This window comes from Papio anubis, chromosome 1 (assembly GCF_008728515.1).
Source record: "Papio anubis isolate 15944 chromosome 1, Panubis1.0, whole genome shotgun sequence".
Lineage (NCBI taxonomy): Eukaryota > Metazoa > Chordata > Mammalia > Primates > Cercopithecidae > Papio > Papio anubis.
Genome location: NC_044976.1, coordinates 31,845,763 through 31,863,677, shown reverse-complemented (window position 1 = coordinate 31,863,677; position 17,915 = coordinate 31,845,763). Strand labels below are relative to the sequence as shown.

At 44.1% G+C, this 17,915-nt stretch overlaps 1 protein-coding gene across 7 annotated transcripts in view; it reads left to right on the top strand.

Moving 5' to 3' along the window:
- CSMD2 (CUB and Sushi multiple domains 2) overlaps window positions 1-17,915 on the top strand; it is a 649,640-nt gene that overhangs the window by 483,046 nt on the left and 148,679 nt on the right. For all 7 annotated transcript variants that reach the window (XM_021939191.2, XM_021939203.2, XM_031666818.1 and 4 more), the window contains one exon: window positions 15,462-15,664. In XM_021939191.2, coding sequence (XP_021794883.2) covers window positions 15,462-15,664 — 203 coding nt within the window. The remainder of the gene's footprint in view (window positions 1-15,461; window positions 15,665-17,915) is intronic.

Sequence of the window (17,915 nt, the reverse complement as noted above, 5' to 3'; positions counted from 1 at the left end):
GAGCTGTTGGAACATTTTAAAGACAGTAACAACGTTCAGTTCAATTTAAAAACTTGGAGCCTTTACTCAGTGCTGGGCATGCTGCCAGGCACGGGGGTATAAATATAAATAAGAAACAGCTTTTCCCCTTGAAGGTCTCAGTATTATAGATAGAAATTATATCAGTTAGGAATGAAAATAGAAAAACGGACTAAAGCTGGCTTCAACAGATGGGGGTTCATTTTTCTCCTGGAACAAGAACCTGAAGGTCCCATCCAGACCTGGTACCGCTGCTCAGGAAGCCATAACCTTTCTTCTTGCTCTGCCATCCCGAGATTTTCATCCTCATGGCTACCTACTTGGCTGCTGCAGCTCCAGACATTATGTCTGTGTTCCAGTCTAAAAGAAGAGGGAAGAGGAAAGGGCACGGAGCTCTCTCCTAATGAAAGTTTGCTTGTGTATTTGGGAAGGACCACTATCCTTAGAGATATTGTCCTACATCTCATTAGTCAGAACTTGCCACGCCTGGCAGGGGAAAATGGGAAATCAATTTTGCTTTGCTTTTAGAACCTCAATAGTAAAGAGAAATGAGCAGTTTGGAAATGAAGCACAGATCATCCAACCCACAGTTTCTGCTATAGATTCTAAGATAATGTGATAACTGCTATAGTAGAAGTATGCACGAAACACAATAGAAAAGTGTCTGCGAGGACAGATCATAATTCTGTATGGCAGTTGGGAGTGGACTACAGAGAGGAAGCACTTTTACACTTTAAAGAACCGTAGGAGCTCCCCATGCAGGGTGGAGGTGAGGCCCTCCAAGGCATGTGAAAGGGAGGAAGATAGGAATATACACAGCTGCTTCTGGAAGAGCTCATTGTCTAGGGGGGATATGAGGACTTCAGGAAGATCCATGGCAGCAGTGCAGAGGATAAATTGGCTGGGAAGCCAGGGAGGAGCCTAGGAGCACTGTTTGAGGGACCCTGGTTATATTCAAAAGAACTGAGTCATTTTGTATGTGCAAATGTGGTTAGGGTTGAAGCTATTGTTGACTGGCTTCATGGAGGGGGAAGGAGGAAGGGAGAGGAGACAGTCCTCTGCTGACATGCTTTCCCTACGGAGGTCTGGGACCCACGGAAGGTGGAGAACTTCTCACTCTGGACACTCAGATTTCTGCTCCTGATGCCCATAAAGTTCATATTTGGCTAATAGTCCTTGTTTTTTAACTTTATGGATACTTCTTAATGATTCACATATAGGGAAAACTGAAAACTCCATTCTTGGATTTTGGTCACCATGCAGCAGGCATTGGGGGGCATGGTTTTGATTAACCAGGACCCCTGCCCAGTGGAACTTGTCTTCCTGGGAGGATGCTGGGCTAGAAAAACATCTGGTTGTGCCCGAAACCTGGATTCCCTTGCTGTCATTTCAGATCAGTCACAGGGCAGCAATTCCCCACTGTGGTCAGTGTTGCCTCCCTCCAGCCAGCAAGTGGGCAGCTGGCCCAGAGGAGGCAGAAGGCACCAGAAGTGAAGCTTGCATTCACAGCTCTTGCCAGGAATTATGGCCGCAGGTTCAGTAGCTTCCAGAGGGTTTATTTCTGAGCAACTACAGCAAGTTAAACCTTAAACAGAGAAGGTCCATGTACTTACACTGCAAGAGCTGACCTCCTAAAGGAACTGAACAGAGAAGCAAACACACAGTGGAGTATTCCTTTGTCAGATTTAAGGCTTCAACAAATCAGGGAATAGCCAAAAGGAATGTAAACATTTTTTGAAGGAGAGGATGTGGATAGCCTGGTAGGTATAAATGTAGCTTTGAGAATGGTGGCACTCTCTGGCCATTCAGCTTTTCGTGGAACACCTCTAGAGAAAGAAACTCAAACTACTTCAAATTATCCTCATACGATAATCCAACCGAGCTACACTGAGTAGTTGAATTGGCCAGAATGCATCAACTTGACTACCGGTTTAAGATCCTAAAACTGAATTCCAACATCTCCTAGGAGGAGAATAAACTGTTCAACCAAAGAAATGCACATTCCCTGTGGGTTGACCATACTGAACCAGTATAGATCTCTCCCTTTCCAAAAATAAGTAAAGAAATAAGCAAAAAATACATAAAATAAACTTGTGTGATGCCACTTAACACATACCATTCATTAAAAGAGAAACATGTCCCTGAAAAAATACAAAATTTTTTTTCTAAAAATGTTTTACTATAATAGACAAGAAAATGTAAATGGGTATAGACATAATAATCTCATTTGAATATAAGAAATATGGATGATCAATAGAAGATAGATGATAGAATGCGGGAGGACAGATTCTGAGATAGACAGACAGTGATGAAGGTGACAGAGGATGCGAAGAAATTAAACACACAGTAACAACTAAAATCCACGACAGCAGCATTTGCCTTGTAAGAAATAAAAGCACTGAAGTAGTAGACAAGCTAGACTCTAAGTAATGAAAAGTAGACAAACATGGAAGACAGAGTGCCAATCCAGGAAGCACAAATGCAGAACAGCAATGAAACGGAGCAGAAGGAATAATAAAATACAAAAGGCTACCATCTCCCCTGGGGAAAAGGTGGGGAGTGGGGTGACCAGGGCTAAAATGTTCTCAATGAAGTGAAAGGATTCATTGAATTTCCAGGCAAAAATTAAAGTAGATACAACGTGATGAAAAATGAAATCATTGCAAGGGGTGAGAGTGCTTACTCCACAAAGTAATTCAGGGCTCTAGGCCTTGGGTGAGGTAGAAGGGAAAGCAGGAGGCAGAGGCAACCTCTGGAGCAGATCAAGGGTATAGGAGCTCAGGATGGATCATAAAAAATCCCTACAAGCATTTGGCAAAACCAGCTCACACAAGCAAGTACACAGTCATCCCTCATTCTATAAAATATTCATTTACAAAACCACTACAACTAATCCAACCCTCCTAAGACTCCTTTTCTTTAACATAATACCAAAGTCCAAAGCCAGTGGTGTTATTGGTCCCAAGAAGTGTTGATTCAGCCAGGAAATATAATTCACTTACAAAGGTGACATATTATTCTCAGATATGCACAAAAGCCACATAAAATTGGCTCTCATAGGCTTCCTGAGGAACTTACAAAAACATTGTAGCAGGCTGAACAGTGGCCCCCCAAAGATGTCAGGTTCTAATGCATGGAACCTGGAAATATTGCCTTCTTTGGATCAAGGATCTCTGCAGCTGTGATTAAGGATTTTGAAATGAAGGGGCTATCCTGGATTATCTGGGTGAGCCCTAGATGCAACCACATGCAACTTTGTAAGAGAAAGACAGAGGTTTTGTACACGTAAAGGAGAAGGTGATTCAAAGACAGCAGTAGAGGTTAGAGTGATATAGCCATAAGCTAAGGAATGCCAACAGCATCAGAAGTTGGAAGAGGCAGGAATAGAGTCTATTCTGGAGCTTCCAGAGGGGGCATGGCCCTACTGACACATTGACTGAAGCACAGCAATACTGATTTCAGATGTCTGGCCTCCAGAACTATGAAAGAATAAATTTCTGGTTTTGTTTATTTTTGTTTGTTAGTTTGATTGATTGATTTGGATTCTCGCTCTGTTGCCCAGGCTGGAGTACAGTGGCGTGATCTCGGCTCACTGCAACGTCCACCTCCTGGGTTCAAGTGATTCTCCTGCCTCAACCTCCTGAGTACCTGGGGTTAAAGGCACCCACCACCACACCCGGCTAATTTTTGTACTTTTAGTAGAGACGGGGTTTCACCATGTTTGTCAGGCTGGTCTAGAACTCCTGACCTCAGGTGATCCACCTGCCCAGGCCTCCCAAAGTGCTGGGATTACAGGCATAAGCCACCATGCCCGGCCAAATTTCTGTTGTTTTAAGCCACCAAGTTTGTGGTAATATGTTATAGCATCCATAGGAAGCTAATACAGACATATAATTTTTAGCCTACTGAGATGTTTAGAAAAACTACTTGGTACTAAGAATTGGTGACCATGAAAGACTGTGCATAACTTGGGCCTGTAGTCCCTACTTATATTGTCAATGGTTTGATGGTTGGGGGAGGGCATAGGGAAAAGTAAAACCTTTTTAAGATTTACTGTCTTACATAAGAAGAAGTAAAATGGTATAATATATTATTTTTCTTAAATTTGATGATTAGGGAAAATACAAGTTTAGGAGTACTTTTGAAAATGCTTAAAGACAACCACCCATAGAATTTAAAACAAAATGTGTACTTTGCAAATCAATAAAGAAAACTTAAAAACTAAGAAATATAACCCAAAAAAGCAAGAAAATATAATAAACAAAAGCATAAAACACAGCCAGGCATGGTGTCTCATGCCTGTAATCCCGGCACTTTGGGAGGCTGAGGGAGGTGAATCACTTAAGGCCAGGAGTTCGAGACCAGTGTGGTCAACCCAGCTTAAACCCCATCTCTACTAAAAATAGAAAAATTAGCCGGGCATGGTAGCACGCACCTGTAGTCCCAGCTACTCAGGAGGCTGAGGCCCGAGAATCACTTGAACATGGGAGGCGGAGCTTATTGTGGCTGAGATGACTCCACTGCACTCCAGCCTGGGTGCCAGAGTGAGATTCTGTCTCAAAACAAAACAAAACAAAACAAAAAAGCATAAAACAGGATGGTGGAAATAAGCTCGTATTATTACCAACAGTAATGGCTAACTGATATAACAGATAATCCCCAAATCTCACAATAAAGGTTAATTTTTCACACACTTCACAGTCCAGTGCCACTCTGCAGTGGGAACAGGGTTCTGGGTGGGGCTGGAGGTATCTATCCCACAAAGTAATTCAAGGCTCCAGGCCTCATGTAGAGAAAAGAGAATGCGGGGAGTGGAGGCAGCCTCTGGAGCAGATCAAGGTTACAGGAGCTCAGGATGGGCAGGAGACTGGGAGAGTGACCGGATATAAGGCCCAGAGCACAAAAGTGCTATCATCTGAGGCTTCTCTGAAGGATCGGCAAAGAACTAAGGTCAGGTGCCTGAGCAGAGTGCAAAACTCAGATGCTGAGCAAAGGGTCTGCAGAGGGAGCAAACACAGGCTCCCAGAGAGAGGCCCCAAGATGATGGTGCACAGGGAAAGGAAGCCAATACGGTAACGTGTAGAGCAACTACTGACTGACCTGTGGCAGGGAAAGCAGGAGCTGTAAGGAGCTATGAGCTGGGAAACATTCATATTGCAAGGCAAAGATTCTTGGGTTGGATAAAATTTAAAAGAATGCTGCTAAACAGAAGGACAACAAAATTTCAAAAATAAAAGGTTGGGACAAAAGAATAGCATGAGAACACATGGAAGTAAAAAGCAGGGATCACAATATTGCTTTTCTTTAAAAAAAAAAAAAAAAAAAAGATAAAATTCAAGGTTAAGTAACATTAAAAGAGACACAGGGAATGCTTTCATATGATCAAATGCATGGTCCACAATAATGCTAACAGTCGTGAATCTTTCTGCACTAAGTAACCTAATGAGAAAACATAAAGCAAAATCTGTCAGAAATATGAGGAGAAATTGACAATCCTTATAGGAAACTTTAGCACATCTCTCTTAGTCAAGTAAAAAATATAATAAATTGAACAAAAATGGAATTATTTTAGGTGATTTTTACCATTTGATGATTTTTAATACTATGTGCTAGATGCTTTATATGTGATTTCATTTATGATAATACTCTTAGCAATGCTGCTTGATAGATTGAAATTACAGCCATTTTACATGGGGTAAACTGAGGCTCTGCAGGGTCACCAAATTAGCTTTCTCAGAACTAGTATTTGAGGCCGGCGCAGTGGCTCACGCCTGTAATCCCAACACTTTGGGAGGCCGAGGCAGGCGAATCACAAGGTCAGGAGATTGAGACCATCCTGGCCAACATGGTGAAACCCCGTCTCTACTAAAAATACAAAAATTAGCTGGGTGAGGTGGCATGCACCTGTAATCCCAGCTACTCGGGAGGCTGAGGCAGGAGAATAGCTTGAACCCAAGAGGCGGAGATTGCAGTGAGCCGAGATGGCACCACTGCACTCCAACCTGGCGACAGAGCAAGGGAAAAAAAAAAAAGAACTACAATTTGAACCCAGGTCTTTGGCCCCACAACCAGTGTTTTTACTTTATGGAAACATTTCTTCCAAGGACAAAGATACATTGGCCCCTCACAGAATCCCTGACACCGACAGGGCAGACTCTGGACTCTGTCTAGTGATAGGCAGTCTCAGAGCCTCTGGCTACAGGGTGATGAGGAAGAGAGGGCAGCTGGCCGGAGGTCGCCCAGCATGTTAGAGGGAAACACAAGGTCACAGCCTAAGTCCAAGACACCAGTCACTACCCTGGAACATTCTGCGGCGTTTTCAGTGACCTGAAGCCCAGTTTTATTTTTCCACTTTAGAAAATAACCAAAGAATCTTTTATTTCTTTTGAATGCCAGCTGGTCCCTGAAGAGAAAAGCCTTTTATTTTGCTCTAGACACCAATGCTGGATTTGGGCTTTGGGCTGTCTTCTCAGTTTTTGCTCTTTGGATAGCATGGTACTTAATTATTATTGTCTGCTATTATGATCATGGTTTAATTGTTAGTTTGCAGCTCGGGCAGCTTAGAGGGGGGCATTTGATAAAACAAGTATTATTTTCTTATTGCCCTTTCCAGTGTCACCAAGGATAATTTCAGCTGCATTCTCATGTGGGGACAGGAGTGATTTCTGACCCCCTTTCCCCTGCAGCAGCTGTTCATTCACGTGCCATTTTCCCCTAATGTAAAGATCCACCATCGTGACTCACATCAGTGAAGGGTTTATTGTGTTCCTGCGGTGGTGGCTGTTGGTTAGGAGCATCCAAAGTCATTTCATATTCTGGGGCCCAGTCAGAAGGCAAGTAAAATCAACATGTCAAGGTGCCATGAATTTTTTTTCTTTTCTCATTTTTGCATGCCTTTCCAATATGCAATGGGATAGAGATAAACTGCCTATAAGCAGGGAGGTGGGAATCTTTTTTTTTTTTTTTAATACCTAGTGTGTCCAAGTTTCCTTCAGACTAAAAGAACTGAGGACCATAATCCCAGAAGCAAGTTTTGCCTGTGGACAGCACTTGAGAGGGACAGGCCCCTGCAGTGAGAATCCACTGTCCTCCCAACTTCTCAGATCTAGGCTCTGGTAGAAAATCTCCTGTTGCTGAAGCTGAGTGTCATGAACCTTACACTAGCCTCAACAAAGCACAGTGGAGTCTCAGAGGGGGCTGGTGGGAAGAGGTAAGGGAGTGAGGGCCAGGTAGGTGCACCCTTAGCTAGGGCCTGCTGTTAGTTGGGGGGGGGGGGGGGTGGGTGTTACAGTGGGAGGTGGAACTCTGAAAACACCATGAGGAAAGGCATGTGGAGATCTCAGACTTGAACAGGAATATCTGCACATCCCAGGATGTCCCTGCAATCAGCAATGAAGTCAATATCCAGCCCCTGCAGGGCAAGCAGAACTTCAGGGCAGCCCCACCAAAGAATGGGAGGGAGAACCAGGGGCCCAGTGAGACCCAGGTACCTGAGGTGGCATACTTGCTGGAGTTAGACTGCAGATTATCATGAGTGCCCAAGATGCAACCCAGGCAAACCAGATACCAGACTTAGGAGACCAACTGAAAAGCCCTTCTTTGGTGGAACCCCTCGCTCGCTGCCCTCAGCACTGCCCCAGCACCAGGGAAACTGCTCTCACTAGGAGAATGGGGACTATGACTTCCGCGCTTCTCTGCAGCTTGGACATTACCACCATTCCCTGAGCCACCGCTTCAGCTCTCAGCCACCCGCACCTCATGCTTTGTCTTCCTGAAGAGCTTGTCATTTCCTAGGTGGGCCAACCTCTACATCCCATCTGTATCTTTGCATACCCTCTTTTCTCTGCCCACATTCTGTCCCCTTCTCACCCTCCTCACCCACTCCCTTCATCTGGACTCATCCTGTTAATCTCTCATCTCTCTTTTCTCTTATAAAGATATCAAGACTCAGCTCAGTAGTTACCTGTCCCAGGAGGCCTGGTCTCATCTCCCTGACCTAAGTTAGGGACCTTCTCTGTACATACCTTTACTGTAGATTGTACCACAGGCAGGGGGTGGAAGCATGCCATATTCCTATCTGAATCACCAGTGCCTTGTACTTACTATTTATAGATTTAAAGTATGACTATCAGTATCACTATAGGCTCAGGGAACCTACAGGGCTGAATTTAAAAAGTGTGAGACTGTGGTTGCAGTATCCCAGTTTCTCCCAGGTTTAGACTCAGCAGCGAGCTCTGGCCCAGGTTCTGTGTGGCTAGATTCTATGTCTTTGGTAGTGTAGAGCACCAAAGATACAGCTGTAAGATCAAAGGGGCTGGATGTGAGTGGTGAAGGAAGAGCTCAAAACTTCCAGAGAAATAGGAAGTATCTTCCTTAGTATATAGGATTTGTTTGAGTTGCCTCTTGTAGAGTGAGAGATGCTTGGCAAGGACAGTGGGTGAGTTTGGATGAACCACAGGGGTCCCTGAAAGCTGGTGAGCCATTCTTTCATTCATCAATTCAATCAAACAACATTCACCAAGGGGCTAGTACGGGTCAGGCCGCATGCTGGGTACCGGAGATATAGAAGTGAATGTGACACTGGCACAAGAGTTAAGGGATTCAGCAAGACAGGGAAGTCAACAGATGACTCTGATAGAGCAGGAGCCTGTAGAGGGAGCATCTCTCCAGACTGCAGGGATGGGGAGGATGAGGAGAAGCCTGTGGAAAAGCTGCCCACTAGATGTGAGGCACCTACCAGTACACATCAGTCAGGGGGTAGAAGAATTTACTACGGCTGCTGCAACAAACTGAATAGCTTAAGATAACAGAAATGTGTTTTGTTCACAGTTCTAGAGGCTAGAAGTCCAAAATCATGTTCTCAGTGGGCCAAGGTCCCTCTGGAAATGCTGGGGAAGAATCTGTCTCATGTCTCTCGTAGCTTCTGGTGGTTGCCAGGAACCCTTGGCATTCCTTGTCTTGCAGACACATTACTTCTATCTGTGCCTCCATCACATGATCTCCTTCCCTGTGTCTCCCTCATGTCTCTGTATCCAAATCTCCCTCTCTTTTCTCTTATCATGATATCAGTCATTGGATTTAGGGCCCACCGTAATCCAGTATGCCCTTCTTGTCATAACTTGATCACATCTGATTATATTTCCAAATAAGATCAAAGTCACAGGTACCAGGGGTAAGGACTTGAGCATATCCTTTTGGGGGACACAAGTCAACCCACTACAGGTGGCATGGGGGCATGTGCAAGGGGAACTTCCAGGCAGAGAGAAGGCTCTGAAGCAAGAGAATAAGAAGGAAATCAGTAAAGGGTGAGAAGAATGGGAGAAGGCAACTGGGGCAGCCCAGGAGGGACTTGGTGTGTCCCCTCGGAAGTCTGACTTTATCCTATAGACAAGGAGGAGAGACTGGGTCAGAGGAGCGGTTCAGAAGGATCACCCTGGTCCTGATGGAAAAGGTGGATTGAAAGGATGGGAGGGAAACTGGATCCCGGAAGGCCAGTTACACTTTCGATGCCTCTGAATATGCTTTTCCCTCTTTTGCCATCTTCCTCTCCCTCAGTTTCTCCACACTTTCCTTTCTTCAAAACTCCTTCAAAGACACTGCCTCCTTGAAGCTTTCCTTGCCTCTTCAAATTAAAAGAAGAAGATGGTGTAAAAGAAAGTCCTTTGGTGCCAGACATGGTTTGAATACCGGCTCTGACCCTTGCTAGTTGCCTCTGTTAATCCCTTGGAACTTCAGTTCTTCCACAGCAAAATAGTGAGAACTCACTCTCAACTGCAAGGTGTTATGAGGATACTCGGCAATGTACATAAAGCAGTTGGCACATAGGAGATTTTCTACAAACATTTAGCTCTTTTTCTCCTCCGGTTATTTTGATGGCATCTTATTTATCCCACTCTTTAGCACCTATGGCATATATTATTATGTTTTGGGTGTCTCCTTCAATAAGTTTCCTCCAGGACAAACGCGGAGCCTTGCACATTTCTGCAGCTCTCAACACAGAACTTGACATGCAACGTGCTTCATTCCTCTTCCCTGGAAATGGCCTGTTTTGTGTTTGTGGCCCAAAGAAACGCGCACGCAGACAAGCAGGTCATCAATAGGAAGGCAGATCTTTTCACCTCTTTCCCCTACTTCAGTTTCTGCTACCTGGGGGCACAGTGCAAGGGGGAGGGGGCCGAAAACTTTTTTCAGGATATCAAAAGTCAGAAGAAGACCCAGTGTTCACCTACGGGGGAGCTGCTCACACAAACCCCAATGTCTGGTATGGCCTGGAATTCTCTCTATTGATCAGAACTGCTCATTAGCATTTATAGACTCTGATTTCTATAAGATGAGAAAAGTATTCAATAAGAGTCTTAATAAATGTTGTTGGGTTTGGCAAACCAAGTCTTTACTGGCGACCATCAGAGGTTTATAATAAAAGGGGTCACTGGCCCCCTGTGGCAGCCCCTAGCTAATTTCCCTGCATCCACTCTTGCCCTTGTCAATCTTTTCTTACCCAGGCACCAAGAGTGATCTTAAAATGTAAATCGGAACCTGTCAGATCTCAGCTTAAAATATACCAGTGACTTCCCTCAGCTCCTATAGTGCACGCCGAACATCTTCCCCCCACCACAGAGTCCCGCCAGCCCTGACCCTGCCTGCCTCTCCTGGCCCAGCATCAGCCTCCATGGCCTTTCCATTGGGGCCTTTGCACATACTGTCCTTTATTCACCACAGGCTTCCTCCCACCTCTCGCCCCGCCTGCTGTCCACATGGCTTGGCATCTTGCTTAAATGCCACCTCCTTAGAAGGTCTTCTCCGGCCACTCTGTCTGAAATGGATACTCTGCCTCAGCACTCTGCCATGTCCTGCGCTGTGCTGGACACAGCTGATAATTTTTGAGTGAGTTTGTGTCTGGGGGGTTATTGCCCATCTCCAGAAGCTCCCGGGGAATGGCACCCTGTCTGTCATCTTCACTGTTATACTGCAGCACCCCGCATATGGGAGGAGCTTAAGTGAACAAGTGCCGAAAGGGGCTTGAACTTGAGCCTCTGTCCTTTCCGTTGCCAACTTGTATTGTTTGTGCACACAGAGAACTCTGCCTCCTCCTCCCCTCTTCTACACTCCTCTCCACAACATCAGTGCCAAGCCTTTCACTTTGTCTGTTTATCAGATCAGCTAAGCCGAATGCAATGAACTGGCATTTTTAATTCATATCAGCTTATGTATGACTCACATGTAAACTGTTGATGACTGATAGAGCCTCTCCAGCCCCTCCCTAGCTCTCAACCACAACCTCTTCCTCCTAGAGATGTGGGCAGCATTGTCAGGAGACAGACTAGAAGCACTAAGGTCTGACCTGGATTAGTATTAAATAATAGCAATTCCAGCTTACTGTCTAACCAGCCCATGACCTTGGGCAAGTTACCTACCCTCTCAGAGCCTTAGTATTCTCATTGTTAAAGATGAGACTAGTCCTACCTACAAAATAAAGATGCTTGCATGGACTCCATGGGCTAATGTGAAAGTGCCTTATACACAGTGGTTGTTATGGAAACACATTTTCTTTCATGTCTATTTAGTCCCCATATTCTTGCTTTTCTCAGCTTCCTGTCAGACTGAGGTTTCATTTATTCATTCATTGATTCACTCACTCATTCATTCAGTTGTTCACCCTCAGGATTTCACATGGCCTCTAGAGTCAGTCTCTAACTAGAGCACGATAAAGCCCAAACTCCCATAGCTAATTTTGAGACTCTCGTTCTCTTCCCTCTCACAATCCAGCTGTATTCTCTATGGCATCCTGATACCACCTGAACTCAAGTATGGAGTTGCCTTTCTTCCCGGACAGCTTCACCTTCTGTCTGCCTCCGGATCTTATCTCATGTTATTAAATCCAAAGAAAGCACTCTCCTTTCACGCCACCCAAACTTCAGGTCTCATTTCCTTTTGCCTTCCCTGATGAGTGTGGCCCACAGCAACCTCTTTTCTGAGAGCACGTACAGCCACACCACACGGCTGGCACTTGGTCTCCTCTTGGCTGCCGATTTCACAGTGCATTGATCACTGCAGAGAAAGCAGAGAAGGCAGGGGGCAGCCTGGCACAGCAGTGAGTATGCATGTTTGTGCTCTGTCCTAGGGATCTCCTTCTCCCTCTTTTCTATCAAATGTGGGGCCCTAGCCTCACACAGGTCCGGGTTTTGAGGAATCCTTTCCTATATCTATAAAAGATTCCACCTAGGAAATCCAAGAGATTCTCTTGGTTTCTAAGAGTACTAACTAGTGACTGAAAGTAAGAAACACACACACACACATATATATATATACACACATATATATCTGACAATAAATAACTAGAAAATGTAACTAAACATTAAATCTCATTCACAATAGAACCAATACCATAAACTTATGGACTGTCAAAGAGGAAATTTAACAAGAGGTGTGCAAAGAAGAAAACCGTAACAAAGATGAAAAACATAAAACTTTGCAAAGTACGTAAACTAAGTTATCTACAATGTTCCTGTCAGGGGAAAATTAGTAACACAAAGATATCAATTATCTCCAAATTAATCAATGTGTGTATAATTCCAATCAAAATCTCAATCACATTTTTTGGGACTTGGTAACCATAAAGTTCATCTAAAAGAGTAAATTTGGGGAATTAGTAAGTTTTAGGTAAAAAAAATCAAAATTTGAGAATATGGAAACCCAAGTAAGCTGAGTAGCTGTATTCCTGGTACCACAAGTAGATTCTAGTATAGGGAAAGGAGAGACCACTGGAATTGAGAGAAGAGTCCAGAAACAGCGCACAACCAAGGGGACATTTCAAACCAGTAGGAAGAATCAGGATTCTTCAGCTATGAGCGTGTCATCATCCATGGGCATCATGGGCACCATCCAAAATGTCAGACACATCCTAGGCAAGCAAGGCCTGGTTCCACACTCATGAAAATTATGATCTAGTTAGGGAGAAGCATGGTCTACAAATAAGTACACTAAAGATAGACTGGTAGATGCTACAGAGGGAGTAAACAGATGTTTTGGTAGGCAAAGTGTGGAAAAGGCTACTTTAGGTAGGTGTTGGGACAATTGAGTGTCAATTTGGAAGAACAATGAACTTATTAGCCTCAAAAAATGAAACTAGCCAGGCGCAGTGGCTCACACCTGTAATCCCAGGACTTTTGGAGGCTGAGGCAGGAGGATTGCTTGAATCCCAGCATTCAAGAGCAACCTGAGCAACACAGAAAAACCCCATCCATACAAAAAATAAAATTAGTCAAACATGGCGGCATGTACCTGTGGTCTCAGCTACTCAGAAGGTTGTAGTGAGTATGATTGTACCACTGAACTCCAACCTGGGTAACAGACATACCCTGTCTCAAAAAAAAAAAAAAAAGAACAAAAGAAAAAAGAAAAGAAAAAGAAAGAAACTATACAAGTCCCAGGAAAGTATTAAAGTTTTGATTAAAGTTTTGTTTGTTTTTGAATCATTGGGTGGGGGAGAGGTTTGCCCAAGCATAACATGACATCCAGTATCCTTAAAGGAAAATATTAACATATTTGATTACATAAAATGAATCACTTCTATACCAAAATGGATACCACAAACCAAAGTTAAATGAGAAAAAGTCACCAGACACTAGGAGAAAAGATTAGCAACAAATACATCATATAAAAGAGAAATCAAAATATATAAGATAAATAAAAGTCATAATATATAAGTAGAATTTTAAAAGTTTGCATCCATCAATTAAGATGGATAAAGAATTTGAAAGATACAAGTGCCCAGTAAATATGTGCAAAGATACCCAACCTTACTAAATCATCTAAACTCAAAACTGCCAGCAAGATTCCATTGTGGCCTAGCAGATGGGGGAGCATTTTCATAAAGAATATATTTACAACATTATAATATCTAATGCTGATGAGGTGAAGTTTAGAGAGAATAGTAACATCAATACTGATTAGTGAGAATATAAATTTAAACAATCACTTGAGAGGATTATTTAGCAGGATTTATTTTAAAATTTTTAAATAGATGCCCTTCTCCCCCCAGAATTACTTTGGCAAGTCAACTGAAATATCCACAGAAATGCAGAAAGCTACGTAAATATGGGAATGTTCCTTGCAATTTCATGTGAAATTGTGTTATATAACAATGTCTGTTTCTGCAGGAAAAAAAAAAAAATGAGGGTGATGTTTTGTCCATGATGTAGTATTAAATGAAGAAAGAAAGTTATAGAAAACTACATAAAATATGTCTCATTTTGAGGGAACAATGTATATGTGCGCTCACTGAAAAAAGCTCTGCAAGCATATGTACCAAACCTACTATTAATTGAATAGCTCTGGAGAACAGGTTGGCTGTGTGAAAGAGAGACTTTTTTTAAATTCAGTACATCTGTATATTGTTTGCCTTTTCTCTGCCTCGAGTATGTCTTATTTTTAAAATTTAAAAAGATGTTTTTAAAAAGAGATAGTGATAAATGGATTGGATCCTGAAACACAAAAAAAGACATCAGTGGAGAAACTGGTGAAATTCAAATAAAGTCTGGAGTGTAGTTCATAGTAAGTGTGCCAACATTGCTTTCTTAGTCGTGACAAATGCACCATGGAAATGTACGATGTTAGCAATAGAAGACACGGTGAAGGGTCTATGGGAACACTGCACTATCTTTGCAACTTTTCTGTAAGTCTAAAATTGTTCCACAATAATAAAAAAATGGATTAAGAGAGAGAATCACACAGGCTTGTAGCCAAGATATCTTTGGCTGTTGGAATCTTTGGTTCCAGAAAAATTCAGGTTACTACTTGAGCTCCCTTGATCTGAGAGCTCTGTCTGTGTCCTGCAGACCCCCACACAGGGAGACCCCTATCTGGCCTCCTGAGGTCTGCAGAGATTATCTAAGACAGGCCTATATATAGCTAATATCCCCAGAGTTCTGCTCTGGGAAACCGAGGTATGAGGTCACCCCTACCTGCACTGTGGCTGGGCCAGCTTCTCAGAGACTCCACAGTTCCCCCTGCCTTCTAGCCCCAATTATTATTTATTTTACCTATATCCTTTGTCCAAGCCAGATCCTGCCTTCTCAGTATTCCCCTCCCAACCTAGAATGGTAACAATATGGGCTCAGGGAGAGGTCTGTGGGCTATGTAAGGTTGAGGAGAGGGATGCAGTCTGACAATGGCAACATGGAGCTCATAATAAGAAAAGGATGCACAGAAGCTACACTTCTCACTCTTGCACCCATTGCTGGAGGCCCCATTGGGAGGAGCTGGCCTGGTGAAATCATAAGGATGCTGCCAGACGCTGCCTTCTCTCCCTTCCTGCTGGGCTTCATAGGTTTAGGGCTTTGTAGGTTTAGGGCCAGGCTTCGTAGGTTTACAACCTTCTGACCAGAAGCCCCTGGAAAGAAGGGGCTGAGCCCAGATGACCGCTGCCTCTTCTCTCCATGCAGGCTACATTTCCTGGTGTTTGACACAGAGGAGGTTCACGACGTGCTGCGCATCTGGGATGGGCCTGTGGAGAGCGGGGTTCTGCTGAAGGAGCTGAGTGGCCCAGCCCTGCCCAAGGACCTGCACAGCACCTTCAACTCGGTCGTCCTGCAGTTCAGCACTGACTTCTTCACCAGCAAGCAGGGCTTTGCCATTCAATTCTCAGGTCTGTGCGTGCCCTCTGACAGCCCCACTCCACATATCCTGACACATGGCACCCACCTCCCTCTGGCCCTCGCTTTCCTTCACCCCTCAGTCCCTGTAAGGATAGTTATTGAGCATCTGCTATGTGCCTGGTACATAGTTAGCACCTGTTCAAATGTCTGTGCTGAGCTCACTCTGGTAGGGAAGACAGGTGGGTTAATAGACACTTACATGCAAATAGATAAGCATCTGGATGGAGACATATGGACTATAATGGTCACCTTGGAGCATCAAGGAAGATGTTCCAGAAAAGATGATGTCCAAGCTCAGACCCGAAGGACAAGCAGAAGTTACTCAAGAAAAGAAAGTGTTTCAAGGAGCAAGTAGTCATCTATGACAAGGAAAGGTGCCACTGAAATGGACTTTGGAGGACTTGTGCATCCCTATTACATGGAAAACAGAGAAAAGGGCATCTTAGGTGCAAAGAACACATGAACAAGTGTAGATGCAGGAATGTGGGTTCCGGAAGTGGAGGGCTACCCCATGTGACTGAAGCACAGGGAATGAGGAGGGATGTGGGAGGTACAAGTAGATGGTGGCTTGGGGCACGGTTATGAATGAGCTGATGGGACATGCTGCACGCTCCGGTTCTTAGTTGAGTGCAGGTTTCAGCAAAGACTGGAAGCCAACATGAGTCATCTACGTTTTATTAATTAGGCACTGCAATAGCCAATTATGGAGGAGCATGACAAAGAGCTACCCAAAATGGCCAATGCTCAAACATCCAAATCCCAGTATGAGATAATTTATATGACTGGTCCTGCCTCTCCCTGGAATGCATCATCTCATCTCCTCTGAAGTGCCTCTTCCATCATTCCTCTCCCTGAACAAGTGACTCTGCCTCGGTTTCTGCTCGTGTTTATTATACAGCAGCTGTCTTCATTACCATCTCCTTACTCCACCGTGTGTGTGGTGGGAGGGAGGGGGGAGTTTCCATGGTGATTCCAGAGCGATTTCTTGTGGCACCTGTGCCACAGCTTTGCCCCCGAGCTCTTTCCCAGTTGGTGTGTCAGCTAAGGGTGGTTGGGGTATATCCCTGGCACCACTGAGATTGTTACAGAGTTGCAAATCCTGCTTCTAGCTCTTTTCTTCTACGTCTGTCATCTCCGTGAAAATGAGCATTTAGCAGCGTGGGGAGCAGATGAGAGTCTCCGGCATCACATTGCTTAATACTTATTAATTTGTTCATTTAACACTCATGCATGCTTCCAGTCTAGCATTTTCTGTCTATTCCTAAGAGTTCCATGGAATACTAATTGATATTGCAAGGAAAAAGAAGTTTGCATGATCAAGTGATGCTGGGGAGGTGCTCAGGCTGATGCAGACCTAAGGAAATGTTCTGCAATATGGGACCTCTGAGAACGTTTGCTATACTAATGCACTTAAATTCAAAAGATGTCTGGTAGGTCACAATTTCCAAACATATTCCATCATGGATGACTTTTTTCAAGGCCATCTCAAGAGACTAACGTTTCGTGGAACAAACTTGGGAAATTGCTGGGATAAGCAATGGAAGGATCTCCTAGCAGTAAGGAGGGTAGAATGCTAAAGAGATGGCTCAATCCACTCTCTGGGGAAAGGAGTATTATGCATAATTAAAACCAGACATATTTTCTCCAACTGTGCCCAAGCTGATGGGTACGGCTTAAAAAATTTTTTTAAAAAGTCCATAATTGTGCTGACAAATTCCCTCACAGATTTGCATTATCTGACCTCCACTGCGTCCTCAGTGTAGCCACGTGGGACAGAGTCCCTGGGTGCTCTCCTATGCTGTATGCAGGCTGCTTTCCCATGCACTGCCCAGCTCATAGAAGTCCTATTCATCCTTCAAGGTTCATCTCAGATGCCACTGCCTCCTACTCTCCCCATTCAGAGTAAAATTGCTGTAGCCCACAGCACCCCGGCACTTTACTTCTATTTATTCAGCACATTGTCAATACCAGGCATTCTGTCTCGTCTTGAAGCTGGGCACGTACTTGACATCCCACTAAAAGCTCTTAGAAGACAGGGTCATGCCACGCCTCCCGACTCTCTCATAGTGTATGTATACAATAGGTGCCCACTCACTGCTTAGTAAGCAAATGGGCACATGAAGATATGAACACATGAATGGATGGTTTTCTCTAATATAAGAGTTTCCTTGGGCAAGCTGCCCTTAGCATTGCTTAGGCAGAGTAGCATGGTCAAAGCTACCTAGCTTGGGCTCCAGAAAG